The 17,208-nt window shown below is 33.6% G+C and overlaps 1 protein-coding gene across 3 annotated transcripts in view; it reads right to left on the bottom strand.

Moving 5' to 3' along the window:
• Nucleotides 1-734: 734 nt before the first annotated feature.
• The window catches only part of GEN1 (GEN1 Holliday junction 5' flap endonuclease), a 37,245-nt gene continuing 20,771 nt past the window's right edge, over nucleotides 735-17,208 (bottom strand). For all 3 annotated transcript variants that reach the window (XM_047747178.1, XM_047747176.1, XM_047747179.1), the window contains exons 5-14: nucleotides 16,764-16,874; nucleotides 14,423-14,496; nucleotides 11,461-11,549; nucleotides 9,407-9,557; nucleotides 9,065-9,101; nucleotides 8,893-8,973; nucleotides 7,729-7,859; nucleotides 5,951-6,012; nucleotides 4,151-4,291; nucleotides 735-3,429 (exon numbers count right to left, since the gene is read on the bottom strand). In XM_047747178.1, coding sequence (XP_047603134.1) covers nucleotides 2,108-3,429; nucleotides 4,151-4,291; nucleotides 5,951-6,012; nucleotides 7,729-7,859; nucleotides 8,893-8,973; nucleotides 9,065-9,101; nucleotides 9,407-9,557; nucleotides 11,461-11,549; nucleotides 14,423-14,496; nucleotides 16,764-16,874 — 2,199 coding nt within the window. In that variant the 3' untranslated portion in view covers nucleotides 735-2,107. The remainder of the gene's footprint in view (nucleotides 3,430-4,150; nucleotides 4,292-5,950; nucleotides 6,013-7,728; nucleotides 7,860-8,892; nucleotides 8,974-9,064; nucleotides 9,102-9,406; nucleotides 9,558-11,460; nucleotides 11,550-14,422; nucleotides 14,497-16,763; nucleotides 16,875-17,208) is intronic.

Here is a 17,208-nt window from a genome sequence, read left to right as displayed (position 1 = left end):
TGGGTGTAAAGTAGTATCTCATAGTGATTTTGATTTGTATTTTTCTGATAAATAATGAATTTGAGTTTTTTTCATGTGTTTATTGGCCCTTTGTACATCTTCTCTGGAGAAATGTTTACTCCGATATTTTATTCACTTTTGTCTTATTATTGTGTTGTAAGAGCTTTTTAGACATGTGTCTCTATTCAAGAGTCCATTATCACATTCATCATTTAAAAATATTTTCTACTCTTTAATGGTTGTCTCTTCATTCTGACAGTATCCTCTGAAACACAAAAGTCGTTAGTTTCGATGAAGTACAATGTATTTACTTTTGTTGTCTAAGCTTTCGGTGTCTTATCTAAGAAATTATTGCTTAATCCAAAGTCGCAAAGATTTATGCCCATGTTTTCTTCTAAGAATTTATAGTTTGCAACCAGATCTTTGATCCATTTTGAGTTAATTCTGCATTTTGTACAAGATAGTGTTCAAAATTCATCCTTTTGCATATAGATATGCAGTAGTGCCAGTAGAATTTGATGAAAGAATACTGTTTCCCCATTGAGTTGTGTTGGCACTCTGGTTGAAAATCAATTGTACATAAATGTTAGAGGATATATCTTTTCCCTCAAGTCTATCCCATTGATCTATATGTGTACCTTGATGCCACTACAACATATTCTTCTTTACTGAAAACTTGTAGTAAGTTTTGAAATCGGAATCAGGAGAGGCAAGTCCTCCCATAATTTTTTTTAATTGTTTTGCCTATTTTCTGTCCCTTAAATTTCCATAATCATTTTAGAATCAGCTTGTCCATTTGTGCAAAGAAATCAGCTAAAATTGATGTAGACGGCCTTGACTCTATAAATTAGTTTGGAAAATATCTTAATATCAAGTTGTTTGACCCAGGAACATTGGATGTCTTTTCATTTATTTAGGTTTTCTTTCTTTCAACAATATTTTGTAGTTTTCAGAGTGTACATTTTGCACTTCTTTCGTTAAACTCGTTCCAAAGTATTTTATCCTTTTTGATGCTATTGTGAACAGAATTTTCTTAATTTCATTTAGTATTATTCATTGTAGATGTAAGAAATATAATTGATGTTTGTATATTGATCTTGTAACCTGCAATCTTGCTGAATCATTTATTAGTTCTCATAGTTTCTAGTGGGTTTGTTAGAATTTTGTATATAAATACCTTGTCATCTGCAAATAGCAAGTTTTACTTTTTACTTTCCAGTCTGGTTACCCTAGACTTTTTGAATGTCAAATAAACTAATGCACAAATTAATATTTAGAGTTATTGAAGTCCACATAGTACAAAAATCTTTTAAAAAGAAAAGAAAAAAAGTGCTATGGAAAAAAAGGAAAACAGAAAAGCCAAAAAATTAGGGGGCAAGAATTCTGGTTCCCACACCATTATTAATTAGTTGTGTGATCCTGAGCAAATTTCTAAGTCTCTTATCATTCTATATTCTATATTGAAAATCTTCCATTTGGCATACCTGTGATTCCTGGGGTTATGTAAGAAACAGCTTTCCTCAAGTTTTTCAGCCATTACAACTATAATTTTTACTGATTATACTGAGAATCTTCCTCCTTTTCCATTTTGCCCTTCACAAAGAGAATAAGGTTACCAACACTGGAAGAGCACACTAACTATATCTTCATATTGAGAGAAAATAAAACTCTCAGGAAAGGCACAACAGAAGACACTGAGGGAGTGTAGGCAATTACGAAGAATTATCCTCATGGTAACAAGCTTAACTATAAATGAAAACTTTAGAGGTTTGTGGAAGGAATGAACAAAAGTGAGCAAATGGATGAAACATTTACTCTAGTACTGTACTAACATTTTAAAACTTTAAAGAAAAATTAATAAAGATATAAAAAATGGCAAAAGTATGTTTTAAAAATATACATTATCCTAAGTTTTAAACACAAGGATCACCTTTTAAAACCAAAGTTTTAGACAACATTTTTAATTATAAATTTAATTAAAATGGAAAAGGTGTCTCATGATACACAGAACCACATTACATTTTTATGCCAAATGTAGAGATTCTGCCTCTGCTAGTGCTGATGGTCCTAAAATGCTAAGTTATACTTAAATATTTTTAATTCCATTTCAAGAATTTTGGAACCTTAGTTTTAATCTTTGCCTTAAAGGAAGAAGACTATCCAGAGAAGTTCGAGAGTCACCTCTGTCCTTATGACACTGTAGAAAATTCAGAGAACCTTTAGCTGCATCTGGGAAACAGTCCTCTTCATTTCCAGCTGTTTTATAAGCCTGGACACACTGTTCAGTTTCTTCAATATATATTTTAGAGTTATTCAACTTGTTGGCATCATCTTTCTTGAATGGGGCTAGGTTATGCTGCTGAGAACTAGGCTTCATTTTCTGAGTTGTGTTTTTAGCTTTCTCAAACACTGGGACACTCTCTTCATCAGAGGAATGTCTGTCAAGGCAAACGCTTTTCTTCATTACACTTTTCTGAGTGGTTTGCACATCACCTTTTCTACTATGATCTAAAGCAGTATTTGATGGTCCAACTCCAACACTGGAGGTCTTTACTATTGGGTTGTTGACAGAGTAAGATTTAGAAGTATTCACTTTATAGTTTTCTTGAAATAGCTGATCTCCTTTTATAACTTTAGATTGTCTAGATTCATTTTGCAAATGAATTCCTAGAAGATCCTTTGAAGGATGTGATGGACAATCAGACCCACTCTTAGCAATAAAAGATTCTTTTGTGGTACCTAGGAACGGAGTTTTCAGGTCAACATTTGGATGTGCAATATCCTGAGGATAGGATGATTTTATACGTATTCGTTCCTTTAAAGGCAAATCCTGAAGATGTAAATGAGTAATGCCAGAAAGTAGATGCTCTTCAGGATTAGTCTTTTGAAGATCCTGATCCAACACTTTATTAATGTTTGTGGTACCCCATTCTGATTTACATGATAATTCTTCTGGGAAATTTTTAAAATTTTCAGGGATGGCTGTTTCAAGTTCTGATTTTAAACCATGAGGGGAAGTGCTCCTTGGAATAGCTGATGAATTACTGAAAGAAGTACCTTCCCAGTCAATGGTGCTTAATTGTAGATCAGCAATCGCTGATACGTTATGGGATGAGGTACTAGGTTGACTAGCTTCTGGAATTAGAGACTTACTGACAGCTGTAACTTGCTGCATAGCCAAAGGTCTTGGAGAAGACATTAAATGCTCTTGTGTATTCAAACAGGGAGTATCTTCAGGTAAAATCAAGCTATTCAATGATGCAGAAATAGATTTCTGGGGTAATGCACAATCAGGGGTAATTTCCAAATTTAACTTGGAATTCTGCATAGAAAAGACTTCACATGCGGGGTTTAAAGTCATCTGTGACTGGAAACTCATCACATTATCTGATTCTGGCCAACTGTTTTCTTTAGACTTAATTTTCATGCCTGAAAAGAAAAAAAGACAATACTATTAAAATCTAGTTTATTTTCCTTAACTTGTGTAAACAAATAAAAAAAGAGTCCAGATCAGAAATCTTCTGTATGAGTAATTTTTATTTTTGTCTTTCTTGTCTCAGTGCATTCCTGGAAACTGTTATAACAACATAATTCTTAATACAATATTATAAAATATTTTCTTTTGGAAACAATGTTATAATTGAATTTGTTTTCCTCATCAAGTTCTAGGAAATAAAGAAAATGTGTTTATAATTCAAAACATGTCATGCATACTAGTTGCTCAACAAGCAATAGTAAAGTTACTATTTATTTATTTATTTATTTATTTATTTGACAGAGAGAGATCACAAGCAGGCAGAGAGGCAGGTAGAAAGAGAGGAGGAAGCAGGCTCCCCGCCGAGCAGAGAGCCCGATGCGGGGCTCGATCCCAGGACCCTGAGATCATGACCTGAGCCGAAGGCAGTGGCTCAACCCACTGAGCCACCCAGGCGCCCCGTAAAGTTACTATTAACACTTGGTTAAGTTAGCAGACACAGAGCAGAACAGTTTACTTGTGGCTTGAAAAAGACAAAGAAGCAAGAGGAAATTCCTAACTCTTGATTTTATAGAACTTTCAGCAAAATTTGGGCAAGAGAAGATTCCAATAGAATAGGTAACTCTTCTTTGACATTTGGCTGTGGTATAAATAGCTAGCAAATGCGACACTTACTTTTTTGTTTCTTCCCTTTCAGGGCTAAGTTTTGTTTTTGATAAACAGCAACAATCTCAGGATAAGCTGCTTCAAACAATGATTCTTCTTCTATTGTTTGTAGAACCAATTCTCCATGTTTATCCTCCATAGCATAATGTTCTAAAAGATCAAAAATACAACAAAAACAGCATTAATTGCAGATTTGTAAATTTCAATTTTTCTAGGTAAAATTAAGTTTACCAAGTAAGCAAAGTCATGTGCAAATTGATAATTCATTACAGATCTTGCTTTACAACATCTGTTTTAATACTAGTTGATACTAGTTGATAATGCTAGATAATACTAGTTGATACTAGTTCACTGTTTTAATACTAGTTGATACTAGTATAGAATTGATTTTCTTCTGCCTGGCAAGACCTGGAAAAAGATTCCTTTCAAAATGAGATGGTACCTACAGGATAGAACACTTTGCTTAGATAAGGTTGGTTGCTTTTAATTTAGTATAATGAGTATTAAAATTCCAGATAAAGATTGGGAATAAATAGTTTCTTAGAACTCCAACATTAACTTTCTTTATTGATGGTTCCTCAAAAGAACAGAATTGAGGATACATCCAGGCTCACTGGATTCATAAGCAGCTACTAAATGAAAATAAGAATGCTTGCATGTAAATTTATAATGTGATATATAAATAGACTAGATCCTTATGTTTATCCTACATATGGGAAAAATTGCATGAGAAGCTACACTATAATGAAATAGTAGTGAATGAGTTTAAAGTACAAAAAATGGAAACAGATTAACTTACAGTGTTTCGTAGTTAAACTGGCTAGGAGTACATTTTCTTCCTTAAGAAATAGCACCCACAAAGGACAATGCTCTCTTCTTTTCTTTTTCTAATAGATTTTATATTTTAATTTGACACAGAGAGAGAGAAAGTAGTAGTGGGAGTGGTAGAGGGAGAGGGGGAAGGAGGCTTCCCACTGAGGAGGGAGCCTGACACGGGGCTTGATCTAGGACCCCAGGGAATCATGACCTGACCCAAAGGCAGACGCTTACCCGACTGAGCCACCCTGGCGCCCCTGACAATGCTCAGTTCTGAACAGAGATGCACTACCAAACTGGGTTAATGCGATTTTCTTTCCTGAAAATATACTACAGTTGGTGGAACTACTGAGGATGTTGCTAAACATCCTCAAAATTCTTCAGCTTTCTGTTTTCTTAGTATTGCTTAGAATGGTTTATCTAATTCCATATAATTTCATTCTTCAAAATTACCTATAACTTAAACTTTGACAAATCTACAGCCTCACTCATTCACTTATAATCACACAATCTAATTTCAAAGGCAAATAAAAATGAATTTGGAATTACTTTCCATTTTAAATGATCTGTGCTTTCCTTGCCTTCAGTTTGGGAGCTAATTCAGAGTTCACTGCATTTTTGCCTGCAGCAAAATAAGAGTAATTTGACAACTATAAATTCTCGTGAAAATGAAACAGAGTAAAGAAAGGAGAACATTTGCAGCAGCATTTTCTTCAGAAATATGGACCAAAATTACTTCCATATTACATTAATTGCAATAGAAATGTCAATGTAAGGTATTAAGATAAAATTAAAGTTTTTAATATTTACTATTAGTCAAAACTTATTTAAATGCACAGGTAAACTACAAAATCAATCCTCAGTGCATGTGATATGTCTCTTTCCCTCCCTGATGAAGAGAATAAGGTTACCAACATGTTTTACATATGTATATCATATTTGCTAAACATATGTGATTAAATGTTACAAACTTTGCTTAGAGTAAATACATACCAGGCCTTTCCCATTCTATTTCAAAGCAATGAATTCCATTTCTTTTCCGTGTTTTAACGATTCTGAAAAACAAATTCTTCCAATGAGGTCTAACTGCAGGAGTTATTTTGAAATTTTCAATTTGTAGACTGAATTATTAACTTTTCATTGACTTTTGTTCTATTTTCATAATATTCTAAAGATACTTAAAGAATTATGGCACAGTTATTCTTTTGAATAGTTTATTCAAAAGATAATTTTGTTAGGTGCACAGAGTTGATAATGGTAATATCCTATCAGTAGATTTCATTTTTTTTTTAAAGATTTTATTTATTTATTTAAGAGAGAGACAGTGAGAGAGAGCATGAGCGAGAAGGTCAGAGAGAGAAGCAGACTCCCCATGGAGGTGGGAGCCCGATGCAGGACTCGATCCGGAGACTCCAGGATCATGACCTGAGCCGAAGGCAGTCGTCCAACCAACTGAGCCACCCAGGCGTCCCAGTAGATTTCATTATTAATCAGCGTTCCTTTCCTCCATAATAATAATTTTTCTTCTAAAGTCTATTTTGTTTCTGTTAATTTTGCTATATCACTTTGGTAAATATTTACATGGTAATCTTTTAAATCTTTTTATTTTCAAATTTTGTGTAGTTTTATTCTGCACATGCCCTATACATAGCAGAATATTGATGAATTCTGTTTGTTTGTCCTATATAATGCCTTTTAATAGATGAGTTTAATCCACTTATATTTATTGTTGATCACTGATCTTGCTGGATGCTTTTATACAATTTATTTTGTGTTTTCTGTCACCCAACTTTTTCTTTGCTATGTCCCCCTTCCTCCTTCCTGTACTCTTTTAGTTTGACAGTCTTAGTTTCTACTTTATGTATTGGTTTCAAAGATAGAGATTGCACTTCTGGTGTTTTAGTGGTTACCGTTCATTGTTTACATGCACACTCTGGGAGTTTTAGTTTATTATCATCATTGTATATTAATCATCAAGCATTATACAGCTATTTATATATGTGTTTTTCCAGTTAGTTTATTAAATGAGCTAAATACATTTATTCATTTCTCTTTATTGGTTGACTACTGTTTTTTGTTATCTACATCATCCCTCTGGGTTCATTTATCTTCTGGCTTAGGTACCCCCCTTAAGAGTGCTTTTAATGAGGATCCGTGATTTACTCACCAACCAGTAAATAAGGCTTAAATGATGTTTAGGCTGCCAATTATTTTTATTCAAAGCTTTGAAACGTGACTCTAGCATTCTGTCATGAAAAATGTATGCTATCAGATTGTCATTCCTTTGTAGTTTTTCATTTTTTCTTTGGTACTTCCTCCCCAACTTTTAGTTTGTAAGTTTTCAAGTCTTTAGAAAAGTTTCAAGAATGGCACAATGAATACTCATATACCTTTTGCTGAGTTTTACAAATTCCCAGTTCCTGTGCCTCCACTTTAGATTTTTGTTCCCTTTCTGGTTCATTGAAATAGTTCTATGGTTAAGCTTGGCTATATATCATTTTATATTTATTTCTTTTAATAATCTGTTATTATTACTATTTGAAGCAGAAAAGTATGTGAAGACACGAACTTACTGTTATCTTGAATGTAAACCATGAATAAACTTTGAATATTTCATACTAGACCTTTACTCCATTTTTATATAACAAAGAGCTATATATCCCACTACTGAGAGTATTAAGATTATTAAAGGTATTAATTAGATTATTACATAGATCATAAGATACCCAAATGGAAACAAAGAGACTTCTTTGTACAATTCTTCATATTACCGAATTGGCTGTAGTTGATTAGAATTCCTTCTACCAAGCTTTCTTTCTATCATGTCATAGTGGGTCAAAAGCACTAACAATTTCTCACAAGCATAGTGATTGGGCCATTCCATTTTTTCAAGAGTAAATCTCTGTAAATATAAAACAAATAAAATAAGATTTTGTTATCTCTTAGAGACAAACAGCCCTCTCAGGTAATATCATTTTTTTCTTACAGAATTAATATTAGTTAAAATAGTATCAATGAGCGTATTCCCAGAAAGAACAATAAGCCTCCTAAGGAGGCAATGTTGCATAAAGAGTAAGTGTGAGACTTGTCAGTTTGAACCCCAGTATGATTATTTCCAAGATGCTGGGTAAATTACTTAATTTCTTTTAGCCTCAGGATTTCCATCATAACATATAGCCCAACTCAGAGATTATAAAGATTAAGTGAGGTTACATGTAATGTGATGTGTTAAATATGATAGCTAATTTTAATGTTCAATAAATGCTGGTTGCATTAGTATTACTGTTGTTGGTAGGGATAGGCAACAAGTACTTTCAATTTATTGAACTATTCTGTTTCCCTAGCCACTATACTAGGGGTTACTATAAATAATCTCATTTAATCTTCATAGTGACTTCATAAAGTAGTATTGTTTCTCTTTTGAGGATAACACATATACAAGGTCACATAGTAAGTGATAGACGGTCCAAACTTAAAGTTAGTTCACTGATTAAAAATCCCAATGCCGACATAGCATAATGTATAAACTTATCAAATCACCAAGTTGTACACCTGAGACTAATGTAATCTTGTGTGTCAACTATACAAAAAAAAAAAAAAATTTCCATTGCCCTTGTAAACTTTTATAACCACAAATTTATTTCTAACATTCTCTGGGTATTACGCCCTACCTCCAATATCTTCCTAAATACAATGAATCTGTACATGGTACATAAGGTGTCTTCTAAAGGGCATAATTATGGTTTGTCTTGTGGTCTGCAAAGTATGGTTCTTATGTGGCAAAGGAATGAAGATTAGAAATAAATGCTGAAAAATACATGTGCAGTCAAAGAGTCAGAGCTGTTTTAAATCTCCTCTCAGACCAAAGTGATTATCCCTTCTTATCTTCCTAGTATACAACTACATAGCATAAAGTAAGTTTTATTTTCCCATACCTGAAACAACAATAAATCAGGTCTTCGGTACCTGATTACTTTCACCAATTTATCCTTGTTCAGAAGGAATTCTTGAATAACCTAGCAAGAGAAAATAAAATAGAAATTCAGACTTCAAACTTTTTAAAAGAACTTCTGAAATAAGACATACATTTGAATTATTAGCTATTACCTCATGGAATGGGAATCCCTCACAACTGCAAGCTTTTCTGAAAATAAATTATATACATGTTGTTAATATCATCAGGCAATTTTAGATTGTAAATTCATTTCATCCAATCTCTGCTGATTTAATGAAAAATGCCCTTGGACAATATCCCAGTCATCAAACTTCTCTTTGAATAACTACTAAATTACTGTCTTCTGAGACTGCCTAAAGTCTGAACTGAATCAAAAAACAGATTTTGTGAAATGTTACCAATCTAGACATGGGGGAAGGGTATGTGGAAATAATTCAACTAGAGGTGTATAATAGGTCAGGACAGAAAAAAAGGAGTCAAAAGAAAGAACTTACTTCTTAATGCTGTTCTCGATGGCGCTCAGCTGTCTGTCATGCCCTGTACGGTGCCACTCACAAGGACAACAGTATTCATAATCATGCGGCTTACAATACTGATTAGTTTTACAGAGTTTGCATCCATTACGTACATGATCCTTAGATGAACCTTTATGGAAACACAAAGAAGTATGATTTTCACTGCTTTTTGATTTACCTTCTATATCACTTTATTTTTTTGCCCTATCCAATTTTTTAAAAATGAACATGGTGTAGTGAAGTCCTTAGCATATAGAAAGGTTCCAAAACATTTAGGTTGAATAGAATAATGCATACTGTAATAATTCTTAAGACAACGTAGATCCTGAGCTCTTACATGACACTTTTTTGTTGTTTCTATAGCATATTCTTCTATCTGAAACTGTTAATTTGTAACTAGGAATTATAATTTTACAATAATCAACAATAGAAAACTTTGTGGTGTATTTGGTAACTACATGCAAGAAAAGTAGGATGTAATCACTAACATAAAAAGGATTATTTATGGGATGCCTGGGTGGCTCAGTTGGTTGAGTATTTGCCTTCAGCTCAGGTCATAGCCCCAGGGTCCTGGGATCGAGCCCCACATTGGGTTTTCTGCTCAGCAGGGAGTCTGCTTCTCCCCCTAACTCTCCCTCTGTGCTTATCCTCACCTCTCTCAAATAAATAAATAAATACAATCATAAAAGAAAAAGATTCTTTACTTAACAGAATAATTCATGAAATGGTTTCTTTAATGAGAATATTTAAAGAATATAACAGTTAATTACCTCTGCTAGTATCTAGCCCTCAAGTAAACTTCACAGCTACTTTTAAACTGTGGTTGGAACATGAATGAATTATGACTATGGCACAGGCGTAGGGCCCTAGTTCCCTTTTGAAGGAAAGCATGACCACCTTTAACATTGTTTTGAGAATACAGAAGAGCACACATAATTGATAGGAACTAAAACTGTCATTTATAAAGTATCAAAAAACTACAGAATTGAATTCTATAAAGTATCCTATAAAAACATTTATATCGTCCATGATTTCATCTGTAATTTAATAATGCTTACGAACATATACTAAGACAAACAGACAAAGAATTTCTTTTATTTTTAATTTTTATTGTTATTTTTTAAAGGTCTTATTTATTTGAGAGTTAGAAAGAGCACAGACTGAGGGGAGAGGAGGTAGAGGGAGAGAGAGAAGCAGACTCCCCGTGGGTGGGAAGCCTGACACGGAGCTCAATTCCAGGACCCTGAGATCATGACCTGAGCCAAAGGCAGATAGATGCTTAACCATCTGAGCCACCCAGAAACCCCAAAAATTTCTTTTAAAGGATGAGCTAATAAGATCTCCTACTTTCTCCTGGGAGTGAAATGTGCTTCTGATCTAGTACAAGCTAATGACATTTTTTTTTTTTTAACCAAGACTAGTGAAGAGGAACCAAGTTATTTTCAATAATAATAAACATATATTAGAAATTAGTAGTGTTATTTTTAAAGATTTTATTTATTCACGGAGGAGAGAGATCACGAGCAATGGGGAGGGTAGAGGGAGAAGCAGACTCCCTGCTGAGTGGAATGCCTGACGTAAGACTCATTCCGGGCCCCCAGGATCATGACCTGAGCTGAAGGCAGGCGCTTAACCAACTGAGCCACCCAGACACCCTAGAAATTAGTTTTAAGTCACTTTTTTTATGCAAATAAAAATAAATGGTTTTAGTTTGATTTCCCCCTAAGATTTAGCATTATGACATTTCTTTTTTTGTTTAAATGGATTTCTATATTGAAAACATAATTTTAACATCTACATAATTTGGTATCATAGTTTGAAATTGTACTTGCCCTGTGCTTATTGTTTACATCATATTATTTCATTCAAATAACATCTATTGAGAGTCTATTGTGCATATGAGACACAACTCCTGATACTGAGGATTTTCAATCTACTGAGGAAGAGTATGTAACAAGTATTATAAGAACAGGATGACAATGTGGGTATCAGACAGTAATGTTCTAGAGTTTTCATTCCCTATGTCTGCTTACCTGGATGGGAACACACAGAACAATGGGCCGGTGTTTTAATAGCTAGTGGTTGTGGATCAGAGGATGATTCTTCATTCCACTGAGTAAATCTGCAAAAAAAAAAAAAAAAAAAAAAAGATGTTAAAAGGAAAAATGACACAAAACAAAAACAAGGTCACCAAAATGCCATGCTCTCAAATGCCAGGCTATTCTCTTCCCTTCCTTACCTGCCCATTTGTTTTCTCTTTGATGATAAAGTCACTGGCCCAGCCTGGGAAAACCCTCAATCTATGTACCTCAATTTAAAAATGTGGCCCCAGGGATAACAGAATTGCAACAGGGGGAAGAGAGAATCAGATGATTACAGAGGAGAAAAGAAGGAAGACGGAGGAGTGGAAGGGAAGGGAGGAGGAAAGAGAAGGAGGGAAGGAGAGGGAGGATAAGGAGAAGAAGAGAAAAAGAATATGTACTCATATATTCATGTACTCATACGTATATATTCATATATTCATTCAGTTTGGGGGTGTTTTCTTTTTAGAGAATCTTAAGTTAGGCAGCAAGATATAAGGAGAATGACTTGTATATTTGTGTTTTTGATCTCTTTTCTGTGTGAGTACAAAACAAATAGAATGATGTACGTGAACCTTTTCCCGTATCAGGAATAGGGGTGAAGGGTAAACTATAAAACTAAATAGAACATTAAGTTTCTAAGTAAAAACTTTAAAAAATCTAGATCATCTGAAATTATCATTTCCTTAATCTCTTATGTAAACTGCAAAACATTGCCTGTTTAACGAATGATTTTAAGGAAAATGTGTATATGTTAAGGTTTCTACTAAATAAAGGTTAATTTTATTTTTGGCTAAAGTTCGAGGCAACATAAAGCCACCAAGGGGATAATTAAGGGGATAATCACCAAGTATTCCTCATAAAAACAAGTGCTCTGAATTATGTTTCTCTACTTACAGAAGTTAAAGGTCTAACAAAAAACTAAATTATCTCTTCAGTTCATTGTGCAGTGTCTGGTACTAGGAGTTATTATTTGGCTTTTGGAATTTCTGTCCCATTTACTACAAACATCAAGTATGAGCTTGCTAAAAATGAAGCATTAATAGATGCTGGATAAACAAATAGAACTTTAAATGTGGAAGAAAAAGGGGGAAGTCAGTCTATATTAAAATTAAAATGATACATAATGATAATAAGAAAGGTAATTTTATTCTTTTCAAATGTTCAAACATTTCATAAAATGTTGCCAAAAGCACATATTTGCTGACACTACATCAATAAGGATGATTTGTAGTCAGCCAAGTCCCATACCTTCTTTTCATTCTTCACATTATTCTTCACGATTCCCAAATGATTCCATGACAAAGTATAGCTTTTTTTCCTGCTTTGGCACAGCACTTACTAATACCAGCAACATATTCATTAAAGTCTTAGATCTATCAGTAGCTTTATATCTGAAAGAGCTCCTTCTTATTCACTTCATACTTTATTATCATTAATATTAATTCATAATTAACATTAACATAAACCATTGCTTTCATTAAGTAAATATACTTCACATGCTTTCAAAACTAAATAGCGCAGTTGGTAAACTTCCATATATTCCGTACCTTACCTTTTTTGAATCCTCAAATTGCACAGTCTAAATTAATTAGAATATATTACTAAATACATGGCTACAGAACAAAGGGCATTCAAGTAAAAATTGTGATCAAGTGTTATATGTATTTAAATACTTGCAATATGTCAAGCATTTCACTTATAGAGAATAAATATGGTATCAAAATATTTTATATCAAAACTAATTTAAAATATAAAATTATTTTACGGTTATATTTACCTTGGTGGTAAAACAATCTAAAATAGCCTGTGGTAAAAGCACATGGTTATAAAAAACACATTTGGCGTCTTACTACTTCTGTATGCAGTGACCTAATAGTGAAAAAAAATACAGTATGGTTTAGGGATGTATATTCTTATCTTTTCTTTGGAAATCTCATAATTTAAAAAAAAGTTTTTATTTTATTGTTATTATTTATTTTAAAGATTTTATTTTGGGGGGGGTGCCTGGGTAACTTAGTTGGCTAAACCTCCGACTCTTGACTTTGGCTCAGGACATGATCTCAGGGTTGTGAGACTGAGCCCCAGGTGGAGCGCCATACTCAGTGGGGAGTCTGCTTGAGATTCTCTCCCTCTGCCCCCCCCGACTTCCACACACTCTCTCTCTAAAATATATAATAAATAAAAAATCTTTAAAAAAGCTATTTTTTTTAAAGATTTTAAGTAATCTCTACACCCAACATGAGGCTCAAGCCCACAACTCCAAAATCAAAGCATGCTTCACTGACTAAGCCAGTCAGCCATCCTCAAAATCAACTGATTTTAGGGGCGCCTGAATGGCTTAGTTGAGCAATAGCTCCTGGTTTTGGCTTAGGTCATGATCTCAGGGTAGTGAGATGAAGCCCCATGTCAGGCTCTGTGCTCAGAGTGGAGTCTGCTTGATACTCTGTTTCTCTCTCTCTTTCTGCCCCTCCTACCACTCATGCTGACACATGTGCTCTCTCTCAAATAAATAAATAAATAAATAAACAAATAAATAAATAACATTAAAAAAAAATCAGCGACTTTAAATGAAAATATAGAGCAGTTTACAAATATAAAACCTAGGATGTGCCTGGGTGGCTCAACTGGTTAAGCACCCAACTCTTGATGTGGGCTCAGGTCATGATCTTGGGGTTGTAAGATCAAGTCCCATGTGGGGCTCTGCTCTGGGCACAGAGCCTGCTTAGGATTCTCTCTCCATCTCCCCCCCCTCAAAAAATATAAATAAAAATAAAAAATCATATAATACAACTGAGTTGAATATATATACTTTTTGTAATATAATACTTTTTGTTTAATACTTTTTGTAATAGTCACTATTCAGTTCAACAAAAATAAATGTCTAATGTCACAAGAAGTCATTTTTAGTTACCTTTGAAGTAAACTTTGCCCTTTCAAAGTCTGTATAAGTTTTAATGCTCGCTCTTTGCCAACTCCAGGGACTCCCTTTCAGAAAGCAGAAAAGAAATGCAAATTTTAGTCACTAGGGAATGGAGAAATAAAACATGACATGTCCATTCAATGGGAGGTTGTGCAGCTGACAGAATAAGACAACTATGTAGTCACAGAAAAAAGATGTGTAAGATACCTTGCCACATGTAAAATAATAATTGCAGAATAGCCCACCAAATAGATTTGTAAGTAAAATGACTATGATATTATTAATCTGTGCAAATCCAAAAGTCACAGGATTATATACTAAATCACTGACAGTGTTTATTTTAAGGGAGGGAGGAACAGAACTTTAAAGGGCTTTCACTTTTTACATTAATTATTTTGATAGTCTTTTAATTTGACCTAACTTCAGGTTATATTTGTAATCAGAAAAAGCATGTTCATTCACTTAGATGAACACTTAATATACAGCCAGACATCAAACGAGAACAAAGAAGAGTTCCAAGTTAACTCTTGAAATTAATAACTTAAGAAAAATGAAAACAAGTGTTAAGTTGCCAACACACACAGACACACACACACACAAATGTTAATGCATGTGTATTGCATGACAATGTCTGGTTTGAGTCTTCTAGTTTATGAATATATCCGTACAAGCAGGGCTGTTATTTAGCCAATATGTACTGGGACAGACATACTAGTGTTAAAGTATTTCCAAATTGGTTAGGAAAGTCACTGCACAAGCATCCTAAGGGCTGGCTGGCAAAGGGATCTTCCTCCAGGCTGAATCCCCTTCCCAATCCCCATACACTCAGGATCAGCTACCAAGAGGGTAGCACCTGGTGTGACAGTGGTCCCCAGAAGTCTTGTTTCATGACTACAGCCTATGTTTTAGGCATACACATTGCTAGACATTTTGTATATCACCCTTCTTATATTAGCATTTAGCTACATGTTAAGTTTTTAAAGGTAAATCATGTTAGTCCATAAGTGGTAAAATCTTTAAGTAGAACAAAATAAACAGATACCAGTTTCATTACAAAGGATAGAAAATGTCAAAATAGCTAAGGTTAATACATAATGTAACATCACTGTAGCTAAAATTGGCTTCTGTGAGTTTAATTTTGCAAGTTTTTTCTTACATTTAACATTTGGCTGTTTCTAAACTTTAATTATGATCTAATTACATATGGGAAATAAGAATCTTCTATTTCAGAATAAGCATTATAAAATAATTACTTTTGCTTTATTTAAAGGTTTCCCTCCTCCTGTGCTTCCTTTTCTTATTAGCTAAAAAAAGTGATTTCTCTCTCTGGTCACTAATGACATAAGTTAGAAATGATGGCTAATAATTTTACTATCTTGCTATTTTTTCCTCTCTCCTAAACTCTGATGAAAAAACATAGAGATGTCATCCTTGTTAGACTTCTCCTGGGGATAGAATAATAGTATAATGAAGGATTTAATAAGAACATAGAGATGATCAGTAGGGACCTAATGATGGGACGACATAGTAAGAACTACAATTCAAGGCATTCCATATTTTTAAATATATTTAAGAATGGGGTTTGCCTTATAATTTTTTTTTACATATAATGTACTATTTGTTTCAGGGGTACAGGTCTGTGATTCATCAGTCTTACACATTTCATAGCATTCACTATAGAACATACCCTTCCCAGTGTCCATCACCCAGTCACCCCATCCCTCCCACCCACCTCTCCTTGTAATTTTTAATTTATCACTCACCTATTAGCATACCTATTTGTTACAGGGTACTTTACTTTGCATCTTAAATAAAATGTTTTCATGAACAAAACTCAATTCAATGCTAAGAGGCAAGGAAGGATGAATGGTTTACCCCAATAATCATGTTGCTTAGCAACAGTAATAATACTGAGCATGTGCACAGCTGGAAAGCTGCAAGGAAGATTGAAAACCAAAAAACAGACAAAACAGTGATAGAAATTAATACTGGCATGACACAAGAAAATAATAATTCCTGTATTTTTTAAAAATGGTAGTAAAACTTGAATGTCAATCTCTTAGTTTAGAGTAATGGTTTACTGACATGCAAGCTGTGGGCCTAGTTATTATTCCATTCTTATTTATACATTCAGTGTCACAATGAGCCAGTTTTTTAAATGTCACTTGAAATGCTGATTATTTTCTTTAGTAAATTGTTTATTATGCCGAAAATTATACTCTAAATTAGGTTCTTAATCAGATAGCTATATTCTTTTTATATTTATACAGCATGTAAGGTATCAAAAAAGACACATTATGACTAGTAAGTAAATACAACAATCTAAGCATACCTTCGGAAGATAATCACAGCCCAGTAGTATGGCTAGTCCAACCAGAGCATCTCTATCTAAACCTAGTTTACTCTCAATAGATGACATTGTATAACAATCAACATGTGGATCCTAGAAAAAAGTACAGATTTAGTTTAATCTTCAATAAGTAAACATTTGTAGATTAAACATTACAAAAAAGAATTTGTCTCTAAATGCTTAATTATTCCTAAAATCTAAAATAGGAAAAAAAAATTATCCTGATCACCAGAATCTTCACAGAATATAACACTTCAATGTCTGGAAATGAAGTCATAGTTTCAAAACCTGGCTTGAAAAATAAACTATAAGAGTCAAAATTTTCCTCTTCATTATTTTTTGATGTCTACAAAAGATTTTCATCTTACAGAATTAGACACTGTAAAGTGAATATTGTAAAAAGTAAACATTCTCTGTAATTGCAACA

This window comes from Lutra lutra, chromosome 9 (assembly GCF_902655055.1).
Source record: "Lutra lutra chromosome 9, mLutLut1.2, whole genome shotgun sequence".
NCBI classification, from domain to species: domain Eukaryota; kingdom Metazoa; phylum Chordata; class Mammalia; order Carnivora; family Mustelidae; genus Lutra; species Lutra lutra.
Note: the sequence above shows the minus strand (reverse complement) of the source record. Positions and strands in the feature narration are given on the sequence as shown.